The following is a 22,668-nucleotide window of genomic DNA, read 5'->3' as shown; positions in this document are numbered from 1 at the left end:
TGACACACAAAAAAAACGCGATCCAACAAAAAACACACACGACACACTTGTGCATAAAGATTTATTATTTTGTTGAAAATAAGTGTTTCTCACATTGAACCACTAACATATCCGATGTGACTAAAGATAGATGAGCTACACACTGACACTGATGTTCACTTCATACATTGTAACAAGGCATTTGTATCATCTGTAAGGTGTCTGCAGAGTGTTGGTACATTTTATCGACTGACTGACTGATTGATTACCGTCTCTTTGGGTGCGATTGATTGTACTCACTTGAGAGTGTGACAGTACAACTTTGTGCACACGTCATCCACAGTTATTATCTGTGACATGAATGGGACATGAATCCCCCCCCTAAAGGTGCGGCCTTTTTTGTTTGTTTGTTTGTTTGTTTTAAACACATTCGTTCATCCTGTCATTCATTTATTGTTAAGGTGGGCCCTGCTTCCAAATGCACCTTCCAGTAACGACTCCTTCACAGTGGTGTTAACTTATCTCTCCGGGTACCCGGTGAATGGCCGTTGCACTGGCAAAAAAACAAAAAAGTGCAAAATAGAACAACAAGCAGAAGAAAAACAGGACAGATAGAACTGCTGCGCACGCCGAGCCGTCCTCCCATGGACCTATGGCTGCTTTCCCAAAAGCATTTAGCACTGTGGTCCTCTTTGTTGATGGCTTTTAAGATGGTTTTTGGCACCGCGCTGCCTTTGGGAAAACCCCGGGAATTCACTCTGGAATAATCAGCAAAAACCGTGATAGTAGCAGGAAGGTCGTGTGTTTTTGTTTTATTTTAAGAGGGGAAAAAAAATCCCCTCTGTGTTGGAGAAGTAGTGAATGTCAAAACTGAATTCCCCTTAACCTCCTTTCTCTGCAACTTCCTACATTTCCCAGAATCCTCTAAGAAGCAGCTAAGAATAGTGACACCAAAAGTGGGGGTTTGCTTCCTTTAACCCTGCACCCTCTCCAATCTTCAAGTTTGTCTAACATGAATACATTTGGACTCTAATTTCTACTCCTCTCCAATTCATCCACCAATCACTCCTGCTCCACCTCCCCTCCGACATTCAGCTACTGTATGCTACAGGCGGGGCAACAGGCCTCTCTCCGGTCCGGCAGAGGGCAGAAGTCCATCTGCCTGACGATCTCCGCGAAAAGCTCATCCACCATGGTCTTGCTCTTGGCCGACGTCTCCATGAAGGGGCAGCCCCAATCCTCAGCCAGCGCCTGGCCCTCGCTGGGGGACACCTCCCTCTCATCCTCCAGGTCCACCTTGTTGCCCACCAGAACCACCGGTACCTGCTGGTACCTGCAAATTAAGAGAGAAAGTGACATCAGTGGAATTGCGCTGCCTTCGCCACCCCGCTGGGTGTCTTTTGGTACCGACTACAGGAACTTCTTAATTCCTACAGGACGAAGAAAGAGAGGGAAAGAGCCATAAATGTGGCTGCTTGTGTGTGTGTGAGTGTGTGTGCATTGTTGGCCTACATACTGTATTTGCTCAATGCTGAAACAATAAGGGGTTTGAAACAATGCACAATAGAGCGAGAGGAGAGGAATAAACCCAGCTACACTCAGCTTCAGCTTCCCAGGAGGCTCCTGCCGCTCAGCGGGCGTCCGGTACCAACAGGAGGTTCTATCAGAAAACCGCCATCATGAAAAAACCCAACTGATGGTCCATTTATTGCTGAATACATTACATATGTGTTTGCATGGTGCGCAAGCTGCATATTTTAATGGATTCCAATTCTTGTTTAAAAATCGTTAGCTCTGCACTTTGCACTTGCACCATTTCCATCGTGCACTGAGCACGTCTTAAGGATCAAAAGCTTTCTCCCCCAACGCGCGGGGCTGACAAGCCCAGTCCTCTTCTCCTCTGAGCCATCGATACGAGGAAACCAGGCTGGGGAGAGTAATGGAATAAGTTATTGAATAATTGAATAAAGCTAATGTGCTGCTCTCACATGGGAGAGACATGAACACTGGGGCACTGGAAACAACTATTTTCTACTTCATATTCATTTTTGGCTATATTTGATGCTTGTTACTGCTGTAAAAACTCCAAGGCTTAGCATGAATTTATAAAGAGCCGTGTACATTACTTCTGGTTTTGAGAAGAGGCTGACATCTGTAATTTGGTAAGTAACTCCTTAAAAGTGCACTTTACTCAAATCACACACACACACACTTCTTCAAAACAGCACTGCCTTCATTCAGTGGGGACAGCAGACAGTGGGTCTATGATCAATATTTCATATTTTGTGAAATGGCCTGTGAAGAGGCCGAAGGAGAGCTCAAAGGAGAATGAACTGGACTAATATTCATCAGCATGAAGCAGAACTGCCAACAAACGCTCATTTTGCTGTGTAACTGTTGCTGGATCTCTAAAAAGCAACTACACTCACTGGCCATTTTATTAGGTATACCTATTAGCTGCTTTTTAATGCAAATGTCTACACAGACAATTGCATGGCAGAAACTTGACGCATTTAGGCACGTAGACTTCGAGCATCAGGATGGCAAAGAAAGGTGATTTAAATGAGACTGGTGGTGACAGACCATCTGGTCTGAGTATTCCAGAAACTGCTGATCTGCTGGAATTTTCCTACAGGATGGTCTGAAAAAAGAGAAAATATCAGCAGTTTTCTGGGCGAAAATGTTTTGTTGATGTCAGAGGTCGGAAGAAAATGGCCAGACTGCTTTGAATCAATAGGACAGTGACAGCAACAGTGACTCAAATAACCAGTCACTGCAACCAAGGTATGCAGAAGAGCATGAGTTACAGCAGCAGAAGGCCACACTGGGTGGTCTTCTGGTGGTCTTGGCACACTTTGGGCCCTTTGGTACCTTGTTTATTCTGTACCACAGAGAATCTTTGGGCAAAAGGGAGTCCAACTCAGTAATAGCAGGGTCTACAGAGCATTTGCTAATTGGCTTATAATAATTATTGGTTGCATTTCCTCAAATGGCCACTTGAAGATTCCTAGGTGCGCTGCCACTTCTCTGAACCAGACCTCTGTGCTGTTTTTCTGAATGCAATCATCCCGTTATTGCACAACGTGTCTCTACTCCATTTTCCACAGTGTACGGACGCAGCTTGCTAGAGTTGATGTCAATGTCAACGTGGCCATCTTTTATATACAGTGACTTATCGCAGTTTTCCAAAGGTGGCAAACTGTTAGCACACTAGTTGCTACTTCACAAACAGACACTTATATTATACTTACATGAAGCGGGACCCCACTTTATTCAAGCAAAAGATATTGCATTTCAGTTAGATGCCCTTCATGTTTCCCGCGATTAAATAACTACACAATATCAATTAAAGTGGGTGTATATTCTCACAACAGGTAATAGCATAGACTACCTAATAGCCTTGGCCATCAGTCATTCCTAAGTGCTTTCCCAGCCTGCCTTATTGATCTGCTGGCGCTATTGAGAAATAGGCTCTTATCTACAAATTGGTGGCCCGCTGCCACGCTGCTCAGCTGGGAGAAGAGCTGAGGCGTGGAAAAGAGCTGGCAAACGTTTCAGCGAGCTTACAGGGGCCAGAGAGCTGCAGGAAATGAATGCAGGCAGCAGGGCGGAGGACACTTATGGACCTGCTCGAGTGTCATTCAGCAAACCGGTGATTTTAAAGGGTTCTGAGCTCGACCTGTATCTGCACCTCGTTTTGGATCTCAGAAGCTTCTCCAAAGAGCATTTCTTTTGTCTTAATTGCCTATGAAGACACTTCAAACTGTCAGGCAGACGAAACTCATTCCACACAGCCGAAGACTTCCTTCACTGCAGCCTGATATTTTCCCTAACAACAGCCACACTGTACAACACAAACGCATGCACGCACACACATGCAAAACAACAGCTGACCTCAGCAGGACAACCATCTCGCATGGCCCGTGTGTTTGGAAAGCTGGAATCTAAAGGGTGTGAAGTGTGAACAAGGAGAGTACCGTGGAGACAAACACAATCTGACAGCCTTGCAGGAGAAACTCTATATATATCTACAAAGACACAGGGAGAGCCAGATTCTCCGGGGTGGGGCGGGGAGTTTGCACGGCGACTGTTTATTGCAGCATCGAACTACAAGCCCCTCCTCATTGGATGAGGGGGGAGCAGCTCAGCGCACCGTGGAGAAAAGTTGTCCCACAGGGATCTATAGGCCGCTATCACTCCTTATTGACTAATATCTCAGGAGGTGTTGGAGTGAGAAGCTTAATGTCTTTATCTCAAGCATGACTCTTCACTATAGCTATGTGCTAACTGTGCTCGCTTTATTGAAGTGTTCATTTGCTTTTTTAGTTGATTGATATGACATAAAACAATGAATATCTCTGTTTCCACGTGATGCAGTGTAACTCGGTCATGGGTCCTTCTACCTTTGGGGAAGACCTGACTTAATTTAATCTACAAGTTCTACTAAATCCTTTAGATTAGGATTTGGATGGATTAATAACAGGTAGAACAACTCTCTTTGACGACTGCTAGGGTATAAACCTAATTTCTCTTTTCTGAACTTTGTCATTCTGGCTGCTTACAGAACAAAATGATTGGGTGCGTGTCAGACGTTAGTGAGGGTGATCGGTAGGGATGGGTACCGGTATCCGGTGCCATGATGGCACCGGTTCTGACATAAACGGTAGTAACCAGACCGAAAAGCAGCGCACATGTTGGTGCTTTTTTTTCCTGAGCTGTGATACACTTTAGATTCTAGCCAATCATTTTACGTTTCCGAGGATAGTAGGCGGGTCCAGGTACGTACGTTCTTTTAGAGCAGAGCTATAGATTAAAAAGGCCCAAGGCGAAGTGGTCAAAAGTCTGGCTGTACTTCACAGCAAAATATGCAAACTCAGCAGCCTGCAACAAGTGCTTTAAGCTGATACTGTGATACTGTCAAAGGAGGTAACACCTCGAATCTGATGAAACACCTGGCGACGCATAGCGTTTTTTTTAAAAGCCGAGAAATGCGCCGTATTTGATAGCTTGCTGCGAGACCTCACACCGAGCACATCTACTGAGGGTGTGGTGCCTGTTATCGGACCCGGAGTTAGCAACATGCCCCAAAAACCCAAAGAGGAGAGTTCTGGCCCCTAGCCCTGCCAGTGTAGCAGAAATGATGAGGATGATGATGGCAGCAGCAGCCGTTCTTCTCTGCGTGAGTAGCTTAATGTTGTTCGTGTGTAATTTACGTTGAGTAGGCTAACCACGTTATTACATTAATGCATGTAAGGTGAACTAGCAAACACTGTGGTAGTTACATGCAGCTGTCTTCTTGTTTGATGGCAGATACTCCCTTCACCCTGGCCAAAAAGGCTAAAATGACCAAAGAAAAAGTGGAAAACAGTTAAGCATGAGAGGTTTTTGGACAAAGTTTGTGTTTTTTCCATTGTTTAAGCACTGCTTCCAGCCAAGAGTGATACCATATATGCCCCATAGCTGCAGAAAAGGCAAACATTGTTATCTTTTTACAAAAAAAACAGCTGAACATGAGAGGTTTTTGAACCAATTTTGTGTTCTCCATTCTTTACGCACCGGTTTGAGCACCGTTTAAGCACCGGCACCGTTTCAAAAGTACCGGTTTGGCACCGGTATCGGATAAAACCTAAACGATACCCATCCCTAGTGATCGGCTTACTGAGGTTATGTACTGATATATAGTGAGGTGACAAAAAATGACATTACGGGTACGGCTGAGGTCGTCAAATGTCGTTTTTACGGGAGGAAAAAGGTTAAATACTGTTTTTAAAATACATATTTTGTGCTTTTATTTTGAAATTTTATTTTGAAATCTTTTGAAAGCAGCTATAAAAACCCATCCTTTAGCCTTTTTCAGTTCACTGTAATGACCCAAAACCCCCATATAAGTATAAAAGACCAGTTTCCGGGTCACCAAAATGGCGGCGCGTTAGCTAGACGCACACTTCCCTCCTCCGTGAATCTTTGCCAAGACACCTAACGTAATATCAACTTTTGAAGTTAAACTCTTACGGTATCCGCGCTTAGGACTCTTTTATGTCGTCTGCACCAGGTAAATCGGGCAGGGGTCGTGGTAAACCCTCACAACCTAAAATTGATTTCGGACCAACTAAACAAAGTGGAAAAGCTAAAGCTAGCACCATGTCGGAAGAGTCAATTAGCGCTGAAGAGGAAGGACCAAGTCACGCTCCGATTCTTGAAGCTATCAAAGACTTGAAAACCGACTTCTCCAACAGGTTTGACGGAATAATGGCTGCAATTGAGGGAGTGAGAAACGAGGTCGGAGAGTGCAAGGAGCGTATTGTAAATGTCGAGACACGCATTTCCGACACTGAGGACACGGTCGATAGCCTTCAGAGAAAAGTCCAGAGTCTCGAAAAGAAAACCAGAGATATGGAGGACAAAGTAATGGACTTGGAAACAAGGGCCAGGAGGGCTAACCTGAGACTGGTGAATTTACCGGAGAAGGTGGAGGGAACGGATGCTTGCGCATTTCTGGAAACCTGGATCCCGGAGACGCTGGACATCCCTCTGCTGAAATCAAAGCCATTCCTGGAAAGGGCGCATCAAATCGGCCCGAGAAACGACCCAAACGCCCCCCCAAGAACACTGATCATGAAATTCCTGAGCGATAGGGATAAGGCAATGGTGCTGAAAGCGACCAAAATCAAAAAGCAAATACTCTACTAGGACAAACCGGTGAGTTTCTACCCGGACATGGCAGCCGGCATACATAAGATGCAGAAAGAGTTCGACTCCGTGAGACGACAGCTCCGCAGCATGGGGATAAGACACGGGATGCTTCTCCCCGCCAGGCTCCTGGTGACCTACAAGGATAAAACACTGACTTTTGGCAAACCGGAGGACGCAGAGACTTTCGTTATGTGGATCCAAGCAGAGCGGGATGAATAGCGATACGGATAGAGTTGGTAAAATAATTGAACGTTTTGCTTGGCAGCTAATTCCTGGGGCTACTGTGAACTGATCATTGAAATATATTCACACTGAACATCTGTACATGCCTCCGTTATATCTGTACGGGGGTTAAAGACGCTGGTGATTACCTGCTTTGTGAGTATACCCCCCCCCCCCCCCCCCTTTTTTTTTTTTTTTTTGGGGGGGATCGATTACTTTTTGTTTTCCAGAAGGACTCTCTGAGTTATAGTTACATTTAAATAGAGTTAAAGCACAGTAGACCCCTAACATTTAATTTATTTACATGAGTATATTTGGGATAGCAATAAATTCCTGGCAAAGCAATTATTATTTGTATGTAAAAGCTAACAATGGAGGGAGTGTTTAAGTTTAGGATAAGTCAATATCAATAATGGTGGATCATTCCTCAATAACTGTGGACTGGTCATTAGCATTACCGGAGTGTGTAGTAAGGAGAAGGGGAAACTGGCCCTTAGGTCAGAGGGGTTGTGTTCAATGGTTGATGCAGTTAGAAGCATCTGTGTTGTCTGCATTGTTTTGGTTGTTTAAAGGTACACTTCTATATACTAGCATGAGGAGATCATCTGAAAATTGCAGCTATGTCCAATGTTTTAGAAATTAAGATGACATCGTGGAACTGTAGAGGGCTGCAAAAACTTAAAAAAGTTAAACAAGTGATGAGAAGGTTAAAAGATATGCATTCCAAAATAATTTTTCTCCAAGAGACTCATCTTACTGGAAAAGAGGACTTAAAGATTAAGCGGAGATGGCAGGGAGAGGTATTTTCAGCACCATTTAACTCCCAAGCGAGAGGGGTTTTGACTCTAATACACAAGTCCGTCCCCTTTAATGTTTGTAAGGTAATTGCAGATAGGATGGGAAGGTATTTGATTGTTCAGGGTACTCTCTATACAGAACCTCTGATTTTAGTTAATATTTATGCCCCAAATAAGGATGAACCATCTTTTTTTAATAACCTGTTCTGCACACTGTCAGCACTTAGTGGTCAATATATTTTAGCGGGAGACTTCAATTGCACTCTGAACCCAAGTATAGATAAATCATCACATTTAGACAAATCTCATAGCCAGAGTAGGGAAACCATTCTTCAGTTTGCTAAGGAATTAAATCTTATGGATATATGGAGAGACAGGAATCCTGGTGTATCGACATATTCATGTTATTCAAGCACACATAAATCATACTCACGAATAGACTACTTTTTAATCTCAGCAAGTCTGTCCTATAAAGTGAACGGTTGTGATTATGGCAGTGTCCTTATCTCAGACCATGCCCCAGCCAGTCTGGTCTATTTGGATCCAGGGCTAGTACGAGATCCCCCAAAATGGAAATTTCAGCAAAAATGGATGAAGGACAAAGACCTAATGGCGTACCTTGACAAACAAATTACTGATTACTTTGAGCTCAATACTTCTGAAACATCTCCGTGTATTAGATGGGAAGCATTCAAAGCCTTCATTAGGGGCCAAATAATTAGCTTCACAAGCTCAAAATCTAAGAAGGCCAGACAAAAGCTGAAATTATTGGAATCAAAAATTAAAGCTACTGAGGATATGTACTTTAAGAACCCCTGTCCCAAGCTGCACCAAAGTTTGCTGTTATTAAGAACCCAATATAATGAAATCTCAGCTTCAAAAGCTACAGCTAACTTATTAAAACTTAAGCAGTCCGTTTTTGATCAAGGGGAGAAATCAGGTAAAATTCTGGCTTGGCGTATAAAACAATTCCAATTAGAAAGATCAATTACTGCACTTAAAAATGATAAAGGGGAAACGATCTCTGACCCTGCTGCAATAAGTGACTCTTTCAAGGTCTATTATGAAAGGTTATACAGTTCTGACTTAAACCCAGGTGAACCAGACCCCAATTTTTTCTCTTTTCTTGACAATATGAATATCCCCAGAATAGAAGAAGAGGAATCCTTGAGACTGGGGGCTAAATTGACTCTGGACGAAATCTCAGAGGCAATAATGAGTATGAATTCTGGAAAGGCTGCAGGGCCAGATGGTCTGCCAATTGATATCTATAAAAAGTTTGTATCCAAATTAAAGGCACCCCTTTTGGAAATGTTTTCTGAATCTGCTCAAAAGGGGATACTCCCACCCACTCTGAGAGGGGCCTTAATTACACTTCTTCCCAAACCTGGAAAATCGAATGATAAATGTGAAAACCTGCGGCCAATTAGCCTCTTAAACTCAGATTTAAAGATACTCTGTAAAATTCTAGCAAAGAGACTGGAGGGCCTTTTGCCAGACATCATCAAGGAAGATCAAAATGGGTTCATGGTTGGGCGTCAGGGATTCCACAATGTTCGACGAGTGTTAAATATTTTACACGAGCAAGGGGGGTCTTCAGATACAGCTTTCTTGGCACTAGATGCCGAGAAGGCTTTCGATAGGGTGGAATGGCCCTATTTGCTTGAGATTCTTGGTCGCTTTGGTTTGGGAGTGGGATTCTGTAACTGGGTCAGGCTTCTATATAATAACCCATATGCAGAAATAATTACCAATAATGTTATCTCAAAACCAGTTGAGATTGGAAGAGGTTGTAGACAAGGTTGCCCCCTATCCCCCCTTTTATTTGTAATTGCAATTGAACCACTTGCTATTGCTGTAAGAGAACACGGTATGATCACGGGTATAGAGATCGGAGGGCTCGACCATCGAATAGCTCTTTATGCTGACGATGTGATCCTCTTTCTTAAAAATCTGGGAAAATCTATTCCAGCCATTTTAGACCTAATTGGAAAATTTGGACATATTTCTGGTTATAAAATCAATAAATCAAAATCTTCTATAATGCTTTTGAACTCAGAAGAAAGGATGAATCCACCTAAATACACCTGCCATTTTAGAAATGTGAATCAGTTTACTTATCTAGGTATTCAGATTGTCCCGAAATTGGAAGAGGTGGTGAACCATAATTATAGTCCAATTATGACTGACATATCCAAATCAGTGGAGAGATGGTCGAGTCTCCAAATTTCACTGATTGGTAGAATAAATATACTAAAGATGAACGTGCTCCCTAAGCTTCTGTATCTGTTTCAGAATATCCCCTTGCCACCCCCCTCAGACTTTTTCCTTAAAATAAGAAAACTGTTTAATCAGTTTTTATGGAATAACAAGCGTCCCAGACTTCGCTTATCACTTTTATACTTGCCCTTTGATGCAGGAGGGCTGCAATGTCATAACATGGTTTGGTATTACTGGGCAGCCCAGTTAAGAACTATAATGTTCTATTATGCTGCAGAAAAGCCCCCCGCATGGAGAACTATTGAGTCTCTCTCTCTTAGGCTTCCACTTCCTACATATGTATACTCTGATAAATATAATAAACTCAAGGACATTACGCTTAATCCTATAGTTAAAAACATGATTTATATCTTACATGTCACTCAAAGATATTTAAACGTAAAATCTCCCCTCTCCGTTTTTAGCCCGATTTGGGGCAACAATTATTTTGCCCCGGGTAGGGCGGACGGTGGTTTTAAAATGTGGGCAGACTCGGGGCTGGGACTGGTGAAGGATGCTTTCGGGGGTGATGGAAGACTTTTAAGTTTTGAACAACTAATCTCTAAATTTAATATTCCCCGAAAGCACTTTTTCAAATACCTACAGTTTAGGAGTTTTATCAGGTCTTATCATAATGATTTTACACATATTCCCCCGCTGTCCACATTAGAGAAAATCCTAACCAAAAACCCCACTGGTAGAGGGATGATATCTGAATTATATAACTTGATGATGACATCCTCTCCTGATTCATCTGTTGCTAAGCTTGAAGCTTGGAGGTATGACTTACAGGAGGAGTTGACAGTGGAACAATGGAGTAGAGCATGTAAGCTAGCCCAAACACAGACAGGGAACACACGTCTAAAATTGCTACAATTTAATTGGTTGATGAGAGTGTACATAACACCAGAAAAACTTAACAAATTTAATATGCAGATTCCTGATATCTGTAATAGATGTGAAGAAGATAAGGGCACATTGCTCCACTGTTTATGGTCATGTCCAAAAATAAAGGAGTTTTGGGAAGAGGTTAGAGCAATGATAAAGGAGATTTTGTCAATTAAACTTGTGATGGATCCCAAACTTTTCCTACTGGGATTATATCCTGTAGGGTGTAACATAAATCATTTTGAAAAAATCTTCATAAACATGGGAATACTACAAGCAAAGAGAGTGATAGCTCTAACGTGGAGGAGTCTTGGCAAACCAAGTATTTCACATTGGTTCAAAGAATTGTCTTTATGTTTACCATTAGAGAAAATTACATATACTCTAAAAGATAAACAAGAAATTTTCCAGAAAATTTGGGGGCGCTACATCCAGTATATTGGGAATAAAGATCTATCTGGTTTACTGTGTGAGACAGGGACAGCCTAGCTATTCCCTGTACAGGACCACAACCATATGCTGCAATCTGAAAATTATTCTTTAAAATCTGTCAGAGGTCTCATGGACTCAAGTGCTTTCATTGAATGTACCTTGTGTTTCGTTTATCGTGTAAATTTGTTTGTGTATGTACTTTATGTATGTATATATGTAAAACTTTAATAAACATAATGTTGAAAAAAAAGAAAAAAGACCAGTTTCCCAGTTAAAGGCAACTGTTCTTTTTTTTTTTTTTTTCAAAAGAGGAATTTTTTATTATTTTTTTTATTCTGTACATATTTTTAGTTATTTTAATTGAAATGTATCTTATTATGTTTACTTGGATGCATAACTTTGCACTAGTTTAAGGTTTAATATGTCGAGAGCATCAGTGAGGATTGTTTTGTATAATGCCGTGTGTTTACACACAGCAGCACTTTGAGCTAAAAAGTGAAAGTCCGTCTATATCTCTGATGATCTGCATACTATCAGTTTTTATGACCCTCTTTGAGGAATGGCACCCTTCATGCTCTAAGCACTGTTGCCTTGGAGTATGAAGTGTTTGAATCTAGTCTAGGGCCTTTTTGCATGTTCTGCGAGGGTCCTCTCCATGTACTGTGGCTTCCTCCAACAGTCCAAAGACATGCACAGTGTGGTTAACTGGTGATTCTAAATTGCCTGTATGTGTGAAAGTGAGTGTGAATGGTCATCTGCCTCCATGTGATAGCCCAGAGACAGACCTGTCCAGGTAGTACCCCGATGGCATTGATAGGGTCCAGCCCCCCCACCACCACCACCACCACGACCCTGTATTGGATAAGCAGAAGAACACGGATGCATGGATCTGTGACAGTTATTCCAGTTATCATGATACAGAATGTCCTCATGACTACTGGAGCCTTAATGGTATGTTTACCAGTGTTATGTTCTTCCTGAAGTGTTATTTTCCCGGCTGTATAAATATAAATCAGGAGAAACTAACAAACGCTTCTGACTCGTTCCTTTTACAGCACTTGGAAACTACCTAGTATGGGGATTATCTGCACAGTTGGAACGTGTTGGGATTGGTTGGCTGAACTATACAGTTGTATAAATGTGCAGATTTTAGATTTATAAACAGAGCGTGAGAAACAATGCTAGAAATATAAAGTGGCTTAAGATAGCTTAAAAAACTATACTGATTTATTTTTTTTAAAGTCTGTATTGATATCTAAAATATTGCAGCATCCCTATGATGCACGTATAAGCCTGAAATAAAAGTTAGACACAAACGACTTAATGCCATTCACCTCTGCAGGCTGTTATTTCAGCTGCTGGCAAAGAGGCAAACACAAAACGCACCCACCCACCCACACAGAGAATCAGCGTTTATTCCTCACATAAAAAAGATGGCCTCCACATTTTCCATTTAGCCTCGGGGTACAACAGACTTGTTAAGGCTACCTGCTGTGCTAAATAGCTTCAGTGACCTCACTTACCTTTTGTTTTCGTTTGTTTTGTTTTTTTACAGGGCCCACAGCAAAAAACACTCATACAAATTACAAAAGAACAGTCAGACATCGCCTACATGAAGCCCTCCAACCCTGCAGCCATCTCTTTGCTCTCCGGATCTGCTGTTAATTACCAGTTGTAGCAGCAGCAGCGCTGTGTGACAGCCAGCCACGTATCTGCATGTAGAACTGGATAGAGAAATCACACAGCCTATAGTGCCCACACTATGTGAACTCCCAAAGGGTGTGTTACTGCTGGAGAACAAAGCTTTGGTATCTAATGTTTCTGTAATGCCTCAGTATCATGGAGGAAAAACCGCAAACATTCCCGTGATACACAGGCAAAGAGAGGGGTCTGCACAGCAGATGGAGAAGGTGTTTTTTTAAAGATGAAACCCCAAGCTTCATTTCCACCTTTAATGGTGCAACCCAGCTCCCCTGACAATCTTCTTCTCTGTTCAGATAGAAAGACATTAAAAAAGGATGTGAGTTCACGTGGCCAGTGCTGCTTTATGCTATTATACCTGCTGTTCTGTGCACCTAAATGACAACAAGACTCCCAAAGAGAGAGATAAGCTACTGCAGGAAAGGCTGTTAATAAACCTATTATTAAAATATTCCAGTTTCTTCCTTCATTGTGAGTGTTGAGCCTGAAAGCAGTATCTCAGTCAAGCAGCTAAAAAGAAGCCAACTGGAAAAGACTGATCTGCACTTCCTCTTCTGGTCACATGAGGCTGATCCAAAAATAAGTCCCCAAAGACCTCGATGTTCCTCCACAAACATGGAGCAATGGGCTGAAATGTTTCTGAGTGGACCTGTGATTAGTAAGAAGTTCATTTAATTGGCAGTTTTATATATAATGCAATAAAGACTCTTTGCAGGTTCTCGGTCATCCAGGTCATGGTAGTTTTAAGACTTCAGCTCAGTTTTGGTTTCTTACCCCTTCCAAGTGCATAACCTGAGGCTGTCTTTATGCTATTTACCTTAGCAATATGCTGGGTGTCCGTGTCTATTTACTCTAGAGGAGGCTGTGAAACTTTGTGCAAGGATTCAGAAAGGAGTTGATGAATTGGTAAAGCTCACTTCTGTCCCATGACAGCTATATCGAGGTGTCGAGTTGTTGAGGGACTTTTCTGCCAGTAAGCATTATTGCTGCAGTAAAGCTCTTTTAGCTGCTGTTAGCCCCTGTTAGCTGCTGTTTTGTCACTGTTACCTGTGACCTACCTACGCAGTGAAACTTCTTTGAATTGGATCGAACACTGTTGGATAATAAATAAATAACAAATAAACTTTCATACAATGTATACGATGTGTACGACTATAATGCTTATCAGAGAGAATGTCTGATTTTTAAGAGACTTGAGCCTAACATTACCTGGCATGATGTTAGCTTAGAACCAGCCGCTGTTGCTTAGCCAGCTCGTGGTCAGCTGTCGCATAGCTAAAGTAATTGCAACAATATATAAATAATTAAATAAGCATATTTAAGCATGTGTTAAAGCTCTGACTTCAGTTCAGGATATGAGGCGGAATGGCAATGTCCATTTAACATGACAGGGCAACATGGCACCTTCCACAAACTTGCTTGCACTTGCTTGAATGTATTTTTGTAATTGTGAATGTAATCCCAGCTTTCTCTGCATAGTAAGGAATCAATTATAGCACGCTATAGGATATGCATGACCTGTCACATGATATGTGTATTACAAAAGGCACAAAAAGCAAACAAAACAGGCCTCCTCTTATTCACAGCCCTGTTCAATAGCACTCCTAGTGGTCTAATAACACTACAGGGTGCCTTTAACATTAGCTGTGCTCATGCTATTTGTACAAGTCAATTTAATACATCTTGAATGGCTACATTAAACCCATCAATGCTACAAAGCTCTGACTGTTTTTCCTACTTGGGAAGCTGGCATCAATATATGCAACATTAGAATGATTTAAAACACTTCAATAACTGCAACATAAGAATGCAAACTGATATAATCCATCCATCCATCCAATTCTATTATCCAGTTGAGTGCCAATGCAAGTTGGACTATGCTGCAGTTAGTACCTATAAACAGAGACTTGCAGGAGCTGTAGGTGAGGAACTAGAAGTTTTTGGTAGCAGAAGGTTTCTGGTTTATATTTACAGCCTGAATAATATTGACCAATCACAAGCTTAATGAACAAAGATTGGCACACACGACAGGGAGCTTCGGCCTGGATACCAGCTGGCTCCACGGGAAGCCCCGTATCACTGGGTGCTATCCCATGAGATCGCGTCATCACATGATGTTTTCCTTCAGTGACACTGAAATGCATATGCCTTGCAGACTTTGTTTTTTTCACTCTGTAAACATTCCCTTAGGAAGTAGAATGACATCACTGTTTATCGGGTTCATAGCTGTGGCTCAAGTGATATTCATCTAAATATAGGAAGGTCCAGATACACATCAAGGCAAAGAATCTTTTGTAACCCTGAGGGATTAGAAGATAAACCGGAATGAATGTGAGATGATTCACAAGCAAGGAATTGTAATTTGCTGCACAAATGGTGTTCACTTTAGACTTTCCTAATGATGTTTGCTTTTGTTTATTGTACTACACTCACCTCTGGGCAAACTGGGCTTCACTTTAAAGGCTGGGAATGACCATTGTAATTCATATTAAACTGGACTGGATCAAGGTAGAACCATGTGTTTTCAGATCCCCTGAATGAGATAAATGGTGACACGTGATGGAAACACTTAAGCAAGCACAGTGCAGCAAATATGTTAAGTCTATAAGTCCAAGCACTTTACTGGTGGCTATCCTCAGAGAGCTGGCTACTTAAACATTTCTCTCCTCACTTATGGGCGATGCTAAAAGCCTAAGGAAAAAAAGTGGCTTTGTACCTACACCAAAGTGCCCCCTGGGATACGTAGTTTTGGTCTCTCCACCCTATTCCCACTCAGTGGTGCGTGCTGCTCACCTCCTGCTATTAGACACAGCATCAGTGCAGCGTAAAAACGCAGCTCCAACACTTTGAACGTGCTTCCTCCTCCTGTGCCGATTAAACTATAAACCTTAACATGCAAGCGAGGAGATCATTAGATTGCGAGGAGGGCTACGCCCAGATGTTGTTATCACAGATAGCGACTTAAACGGGGGTTTATGTGGTTAGACTAAAACCGTGCTGGAGCGTTCAGGGGGGTAAAGCTTATCTGCCATGGTGTTTGTTAACCTAAATACACACAGAAAATTGTTCACATATGTGAAGAAAAGCTGCTATACATCAAGTGTCTTTGTATTTAATGTATTTCCTGCTTCTCTTCACCTCTTCTTTAAGTCAACACTGTAATGTTGATGTATATGTGGCGCCAAAGTCGTGTCAGATGGTGACCACATGTCAACTTCAAATGTGCTCATCTGAACACATTTAAACGGATTTTATCATTTATAGTGTGGTTCAAAAACTAAATTAGCTGTTTACCCCTAACTATTAGCATTTCTGTTCACCGCTTTTAGCTAACCTTACACTTAGCAATTCATCGTGTTTAGTGACCACTTTCTGCGTTGTGTTTAGCAAACAAACTATTTAGACTGTATACTTTTAGCAAAGCTTTAAAAGTGTAATCCACACTTTAAGCTATAATTTGAGCTTCTAGCTCATGATTTCAGCTAGCTATTTTGATGTGTTAAGCTAACAGTTTCGACTGTTAAGCCATCCCTTTTATTTGAATGCTTTTGACATTTTACCATAGGTTGTTTCCAGCAGCCAGACGTTCTTATAATATTTTAAAAGCAATATTTCTATATTTTCTTTGAGCTATGGTAGCTTTTTCACTAGTTTTCAGTCCATCCGTGTACCTGACTGCTTTTGTTAAGCCACTTCACATTGACCTATGAATCATTCATGCATTAAAAAGGCACCTAATTTTTCTTCATTTCTTTAGTGGAATCTACAAAAAATGCTAAAGATAACACAGGTGGAAAGACAGAAAATAACATTTTTATACCAATAAGGTGATTCCCAAAGAGCTATTAACTGAAAATGGTTGGCATATGTCCGTATGGTGTTCAGTATGCCCTTAAAAATTGTGAGGAAACTGGACAAGTGGAGAACAAAAGAAGTAGCAGCCTAAAAAAAAATCTCCACTGACGCCTGATCAGAAATGGTTTCAGTGGGAGGATGTATGTGTAGAAGCCATTCTTACAGAGGGGAAACGTGGAGAAAAGGCTGATTTATCCTTTTCCGCTTATCCTTGTCAGGGTCGTGGGGGGCTGGAGCCTATCCCAGCTGTCTTAGGGCGAGAGGCAGGGTACACCCTGGACGGGTCACCAGTCTGTCCCAGGGCGAACACATAGAGACAGACAACCATTCGCACTCACATTCACACCTATGGACAATTTAGAGTTACCAATTAACCTAATCCAAATTACACAAGAACTGGAATGAAAATCAGTGGCAGTTTGAAAACTCGAAAAGTTTGCATTCAAATCCGTGTCAACATATACAGTGAATATCAAGAGAGAGATACAAAATTGAGCGTGTACAGCTATTTGTAAAACACAGGGGGCTTTGTCATGGTTTGCTCTGCACTCAGCCAGTGGTGTTAGAGATATTGTCTGAACACAGAAAAGAATAGAGCAAAATGCAGCCAACTTCCAAAGAAAGAGCTTTGAATGTCCTTCAAGAAGCCTGGAGAACTATTCCTGAAGAACTGTAGAGACTCGGTTTTTGCCTAATATACTATACTTCCATGTATATTAGCACGTTTCAATAAATCGCTGCACCTATTTCCCATTTTCTACCAAAATATAGAGAAATGAGGGGTGGCTTAAGACTTTTGCGTAGTACTATATTCTAAATGTTAGTATTTCAACCTCTAGCTAGCCACACTTTTAGCTAATCACGTTTCACTTAACAGAATTTACAAGTTTTTTTGATTATACTTTTAGCTAACTATTTCAGAATATTAGGCTAACAGTTTTAGCTGCTTAAGCAGAATTTTGGCAAGAAATTCTGCAACAGAGGTCATAATATTAGCTCACAATTTTAGCTATTAGCCACTTTTTAGTTTAGTGAGATATTTTTTAATGGTTACCCTGTGTTGTCCATTAATTTTAGTAAACTGTTAACTATGACATTACATTCGGGTTTTCTTTAGGTTGGGTAGCTGATCTGTCATACAACGAGTGGACTATGAGACTATGGATTCACGCCTCCTTAACCAAACAGCATATCTCACTTCTTGTCCATGCTTGGCACATGGAAAGCCTTGCATAAGCATTCTGGTTTATATGACTGCCTAATGGAGGCCCGATGTCTTCTTGGCTTTCAACCCAACACAATCCCATTAAGTTCTGGTGAGTGGGCACATACTATATCTCTGTGTGAGGCTCGTTGTTACTGCTGCTGGCTCAGCAACAAGTTTGGGAGGAGGGAGGCTGTTTTTCTAAAGACAGCTAATGGAGAGCAGGAGCCGATTGTGACGGACACCTTAACGAGATCAAGTAAATAACCGAGTAGATCTTGCTAGTACTTCTACTTTTGTCACAGACTGTGACTGACCACCGTTTCTAGCCTCACTGACCATTCAAGTTCACACAGCAATTTTAAGACCAATTTTAAGCAGCTATTTACAATCATGCATGTCATTAAGAGTGTGAGAGGAAGCCAGGTACAGCGAGGCACAGGGAGAACATGCAAACACTTAATTTTTGTGTAATAATGTCTCTGCACAAAACTCAACAACAATATTATGTTTTCAAGTCTACTTAAGGGTGTTTTACTTATCTGTGGCTTTGCACATACAGTAACAAGGCCCACTTCAAAGCCAGAGCAGTGTGAAATACAAGCATGAAATATTTATAGGTATACACTTGAGGACGGCGATGGCTGCTGCAGTGTGGGCAGCCGCTTTGGGTGCTGGGGCACTTTTTTATCCATCATTACTATTAAATTAATTTTAAAGGAGTCCCCCCGCCCCACCCCCACGCATTCGCCATCACTGTGCATCGTCAGCTGTGACGCTCTCGAGCTTCCACTCGGCCTGTGACGTCCACACCACAAGAGAAGCACCGAGTTCACTCCTGGGAGGCAGATGGAAAGCGCCGCAGCAATACTCTACTGGTGAAATTATAAAAGTCACAACACTCATGTTCAACAAGCAGAAAAGGGGGCGATATTAAGTGTAATGACAAGATTTTTTTCTTTTCTCTTTCTGATGATAATGAAGTGCATACCCCCCCCCCTTTTCCCCCAATGATGATGCTCATGTAAGACCACTGCATGAGTCAGAGCTCCTATCTCACTTTGGTTTCTGTCTGCATGTCTTCTTCGCTGATTTAAAGTGGGGCACTTTTAGTGGGGATTTTTGTTGCCCTAACATAACCACACCTAACACTCCCCCATCTTCACTGAACAGCCATGAAAAGTATCATCAATCGCTCGTCTATCAGCTGCTGACATCAAAACAACAACAGCTATAAAACATTTTTCTATTGAAGAAGTCATAATGATGCGCTTTTGTTGGGAATAAAACAAAGAAAAATACGTTTCACTCCAGTTGTACCCTGGAGTCACAGGCTCACACATTTACACAAGACTCTGAGCCAAAAAAAAAAGAAATTCCAATGTGTCACTACTGAAAAGGATAGACCACAGCCTTTCTCCCACTCTCTCTCACTCCCAGGCTGTGAGATGAGCTCAGGGGATGTGTTGAGTAATGGACTGAGCTGATCAAAGCCGTGCAGAGTTAGTCATGTGTGAGAGACGCAGAGAATATCAAACCCTGGGAGAGTTCAGCGGGTTGATGTGTGACAGGTGAGCCGCAGCTGGGCTCTTATGAAGAACATATGAGCGGGATGCAGCTTCTCACGAAGGACTGGAGGAGAGCGTGGGGGGGAGAGAGGAAGAGGAAGAGGAGGGAAGACGTGGAGAGGATGGCAGTTTTGTGATGTTTCTCAGCCTCAGTTTAAAATGAAAAAAAAAAAAAACCCAAAACACTGATTTGTATGTGTGTGTGGGGGGTTCATTACATTTATAGAGGCCCTGGAGGGGCTCCATGGGGTACTCTAAGCATGTTTACTGTTAAATGTGACTGTTTTATTTATTTGAATCAAGGTGTAAATATTTATTATCATATCCTTAACATTCCTTCACCGACACAGACAACTTCCGGGGTCCTTATTGCCCCAATATGGCTATTTAAGGCCCCTAAGACGTTTTTCTGCTCGCCTTTTGTCTGTGGCATCAGAGCATTTATTTAGAATTACAATGAATTACAGCAAACTGGAAAGCCTCTCACCTTTTCACCCTGATGATCTGATCTCTCATGGGTTTGATGTCCTGAAAACTTTGCTGGTTGACCAGGCTGTAGACCAGGATGAAGCCCTGGCCGTTTCTGATGTAAAGGTCTCTCATTGAGGCGAACTGCTCGGTGCCGGCCGTGTCGAGGATCTCCAGCACCGACGGAGAGGAGTCCACCTCGATCTCCTTCCTGTAGAAATCTTCAATGGTCGGGTCGTACTTTTCTATAAATGTCCCGGTGACAAACTGGACCGTCAGCGCGGACTTCCCCACCCCGCCGCTGCCGAGCACCACCACCTTATACTCCCGCATAGCGCTCCCGCGGAGTTAAATCCGGCATGCAGAGAATAAAGTGATCAGCAGCGGATCAAAGAAACGCATGCCCGTGCACAGCAGCCCAGACTCACGCTACAGGCATGACACAGCCTCCGGTAAACGAGATGCTCTTGCAGTTATAGGCGGCCGAATGATGCTGGAGCATTTAGCCCTGAGATGCACAGCCACACTGCCTTCTACTGAAATATTCCCACGCTATCTTGAAGGGACACCATTCCGGAGGCATCCATAATGCAATAAGGCGTCGGTGCAGTTAAAATAAGATCGGCTATTATTAGAAACAACTAGACGGCGCATCTTTTTATGTGCCGACAAAATAAAAGGCTAACACTACATTTCCCCTGCACAGTGGGGTACAGTGGAGTTAAAGGCGAAGAGCACTCTTTGGCTTATAGAAGACAACAGTGCTGGGAATCCACGCCTCTGGTGTGCTTCATCCACTGGATGCTACTATTTCCTGGAAGATATGGAGGGAGATTAGTGCCACATGGCAACAGGGAGCAGAGCACAGATGTGATGGAAAAGAAATAAGAGAGGCTGCTGTGACATAATTGTTTTTGACCTCGTTTTAAACGGAAATATAAGCTAATCTGTGAGGAATGCTGTCAGCAGCCAATGGGAGGCTAGCCTGCACAAGACAAAGCCAGAGGCTTGGACTTGGTTTGCAGCACATAATGTCTCAAGACAGTGTCAACATATGATGCTTGACTCTGAGCTCTTCTGAGGGATGTTAACTGAAGCTTCAGGCAAACTAAATAATTTGTTAAAAAGGTGAACATGTCAAATTTCCACTCTGCAATTTCAGTTTATTTTTATTTCTATAGCACCAAATCACAACAACATTCGCCTCATGGTGCTTTATATCGTAAGGTAAAGGGAATAACAGAGAGAAAACCCAACAATCAGATGGCCCCCTGTCAGCAAACACTTGGCAACAGTGGGAAAGAAAAACTCCCTCTTAATAGGAATAAACCTCCAGCAGAACCACTGTATAAACACACAGTAAGTCTTTTTAAAGGGTTTCCATTTAAACTGCATCTTAGAAGACCAGAATAACCAGAAGGGGACAGTGTTAAGCACAAATGTGAAGGTTCTGCATGATGCACTGTGATTGAGCACTTAAACAATTTTCCTACACATTTAATCCTTTAAAGGTTTCTGAACAATGCCAGAAAAATGTCATGGTCCTGGGTCGGTGACCCAGCGCTTTAAGTTTATTATTATCATTTTCTAGTTTATTATTATGACGATTATTATTGTTTGAGTTCTCTTCGGTCTGCCTCTGAGTCTGCGTCTGTATCTCTGTCTGTCTATGGTGTCACCCCGTCTGTTTGTGAATCTGTCTGTTCAGTTCAGTGTCTTGTCTGGTTCCCTGTGTCTGAGTTTCCTGTTTTATTGTGAAGGTCTGTGTCTTATGTGAGTGTGCTCAGTTTACGTTTCCCCTGTCTCGTCAGCTGTGATTTCTCCCAGGTGTGTTCCCCTCCTGTCTCTCATCCCTTGATTACTGCCGTCTATGTATTTAAGCCCTGTGTTTCTCTGTGTCGGTGTCACGTCGTACCCTCAACTTGCTGTGTGTTCATGATTTCCAGTCCTCCTGCATCTCAGTTTAGAGTTTTGTTTGCTTTTGTGAGTTTTATTTTGTGTTCAAGTTTTGTTCCAGCAATAAAGTTGCATTTTCAGTTGAAACCTTGTTTCCTAAGAGTCCTGCATTTTGGGTCCACCACTCCTGCCTGCCTGCCACACAGCCAACCATGACAAAAAAATCAATTTTCTAAAGAAATGTAGTTTCTGCTGAACCTTTTAACAAAAAAGTAATTAAAAATATTAATTTGCATTTATATAAGTTTTAATTTGTCTCATACTTGGTACATCTTGCCTTTTTTATTTACATTTATTGCTTAAAATGTATCGTTATTAATTTAGGTTTTTATTGGAAAACTAATAAATCTCAAAAACTCATGTATCAGATATAATACACTCAGAATTAATGGTTTAACCACTTATGGTTAAGTGTGCCCAGGGAAATATGAGTGGTGCAGGGCGTGGAGGCTATTTTTTTTGTCTTGTATTGCAGGAAAGCACTTTGGCCTGCCAGTCTCAGGAGCCATAGTAGCCCATGTCTGTATAGCTTGTGTTTTGGATTTGCTAAAAGAAAAAAACAACCTGCTGCTGGACTGTAAACCAAGCATCAGATATCAATGGGTGTAATAACTGTGTAAAGACGTGGTGCAAGACAGGAACAAAT

General features: G+C 42.0%; 1 protein-coding gene across 1 annotated transcript; it reads right to left on the bottom strand.

The window, feature by feature from the left end:
• Window positions 1-47: 47 nt before the first annotated feature.
• Window positions 48-20,936, bottom strand: LOC146360895 (ras-related protein Rap-2a-like). The gene is made up of 2 exons (XM_084921690.1): window positions 20,086-20,936; window positions 48-1,312 (listed from the first exon to the last, which is right to left on the bottom strand). Exons 1-2 carry the CDS (start codon window positions 20,397-20,399, stop codon window positions 1,075-1,077), a joined length of 552 nt encoding a protein of 183 aa, XP_084777816.1. The 5' UTR covers window positions 20,400-20,936; the 3' UTR covers window positions 48-1,074.
• Between the last annotated feature and the right edge of the window lie 1,732 nt (window positions 20,937-22,668).

This window comes from Perissodus microlepis, chromosome 23 (assembly GCF_051167445.1).
Source record: "Perissodus microlepis isolate ML-2025 ecotype Zambia chromosome 23, ASM5116744v1, whole genome shotgun sequence".
Lineage (NCBI taxonomy): Eukaryota > Metazoa > Chordata > Actinopteri > Cichliformes > Cichlidae > Perissodus > Perissodus microlepis.
This window is presented reverse-complemented; position numbering and strand designations above follow the sequence as displayed.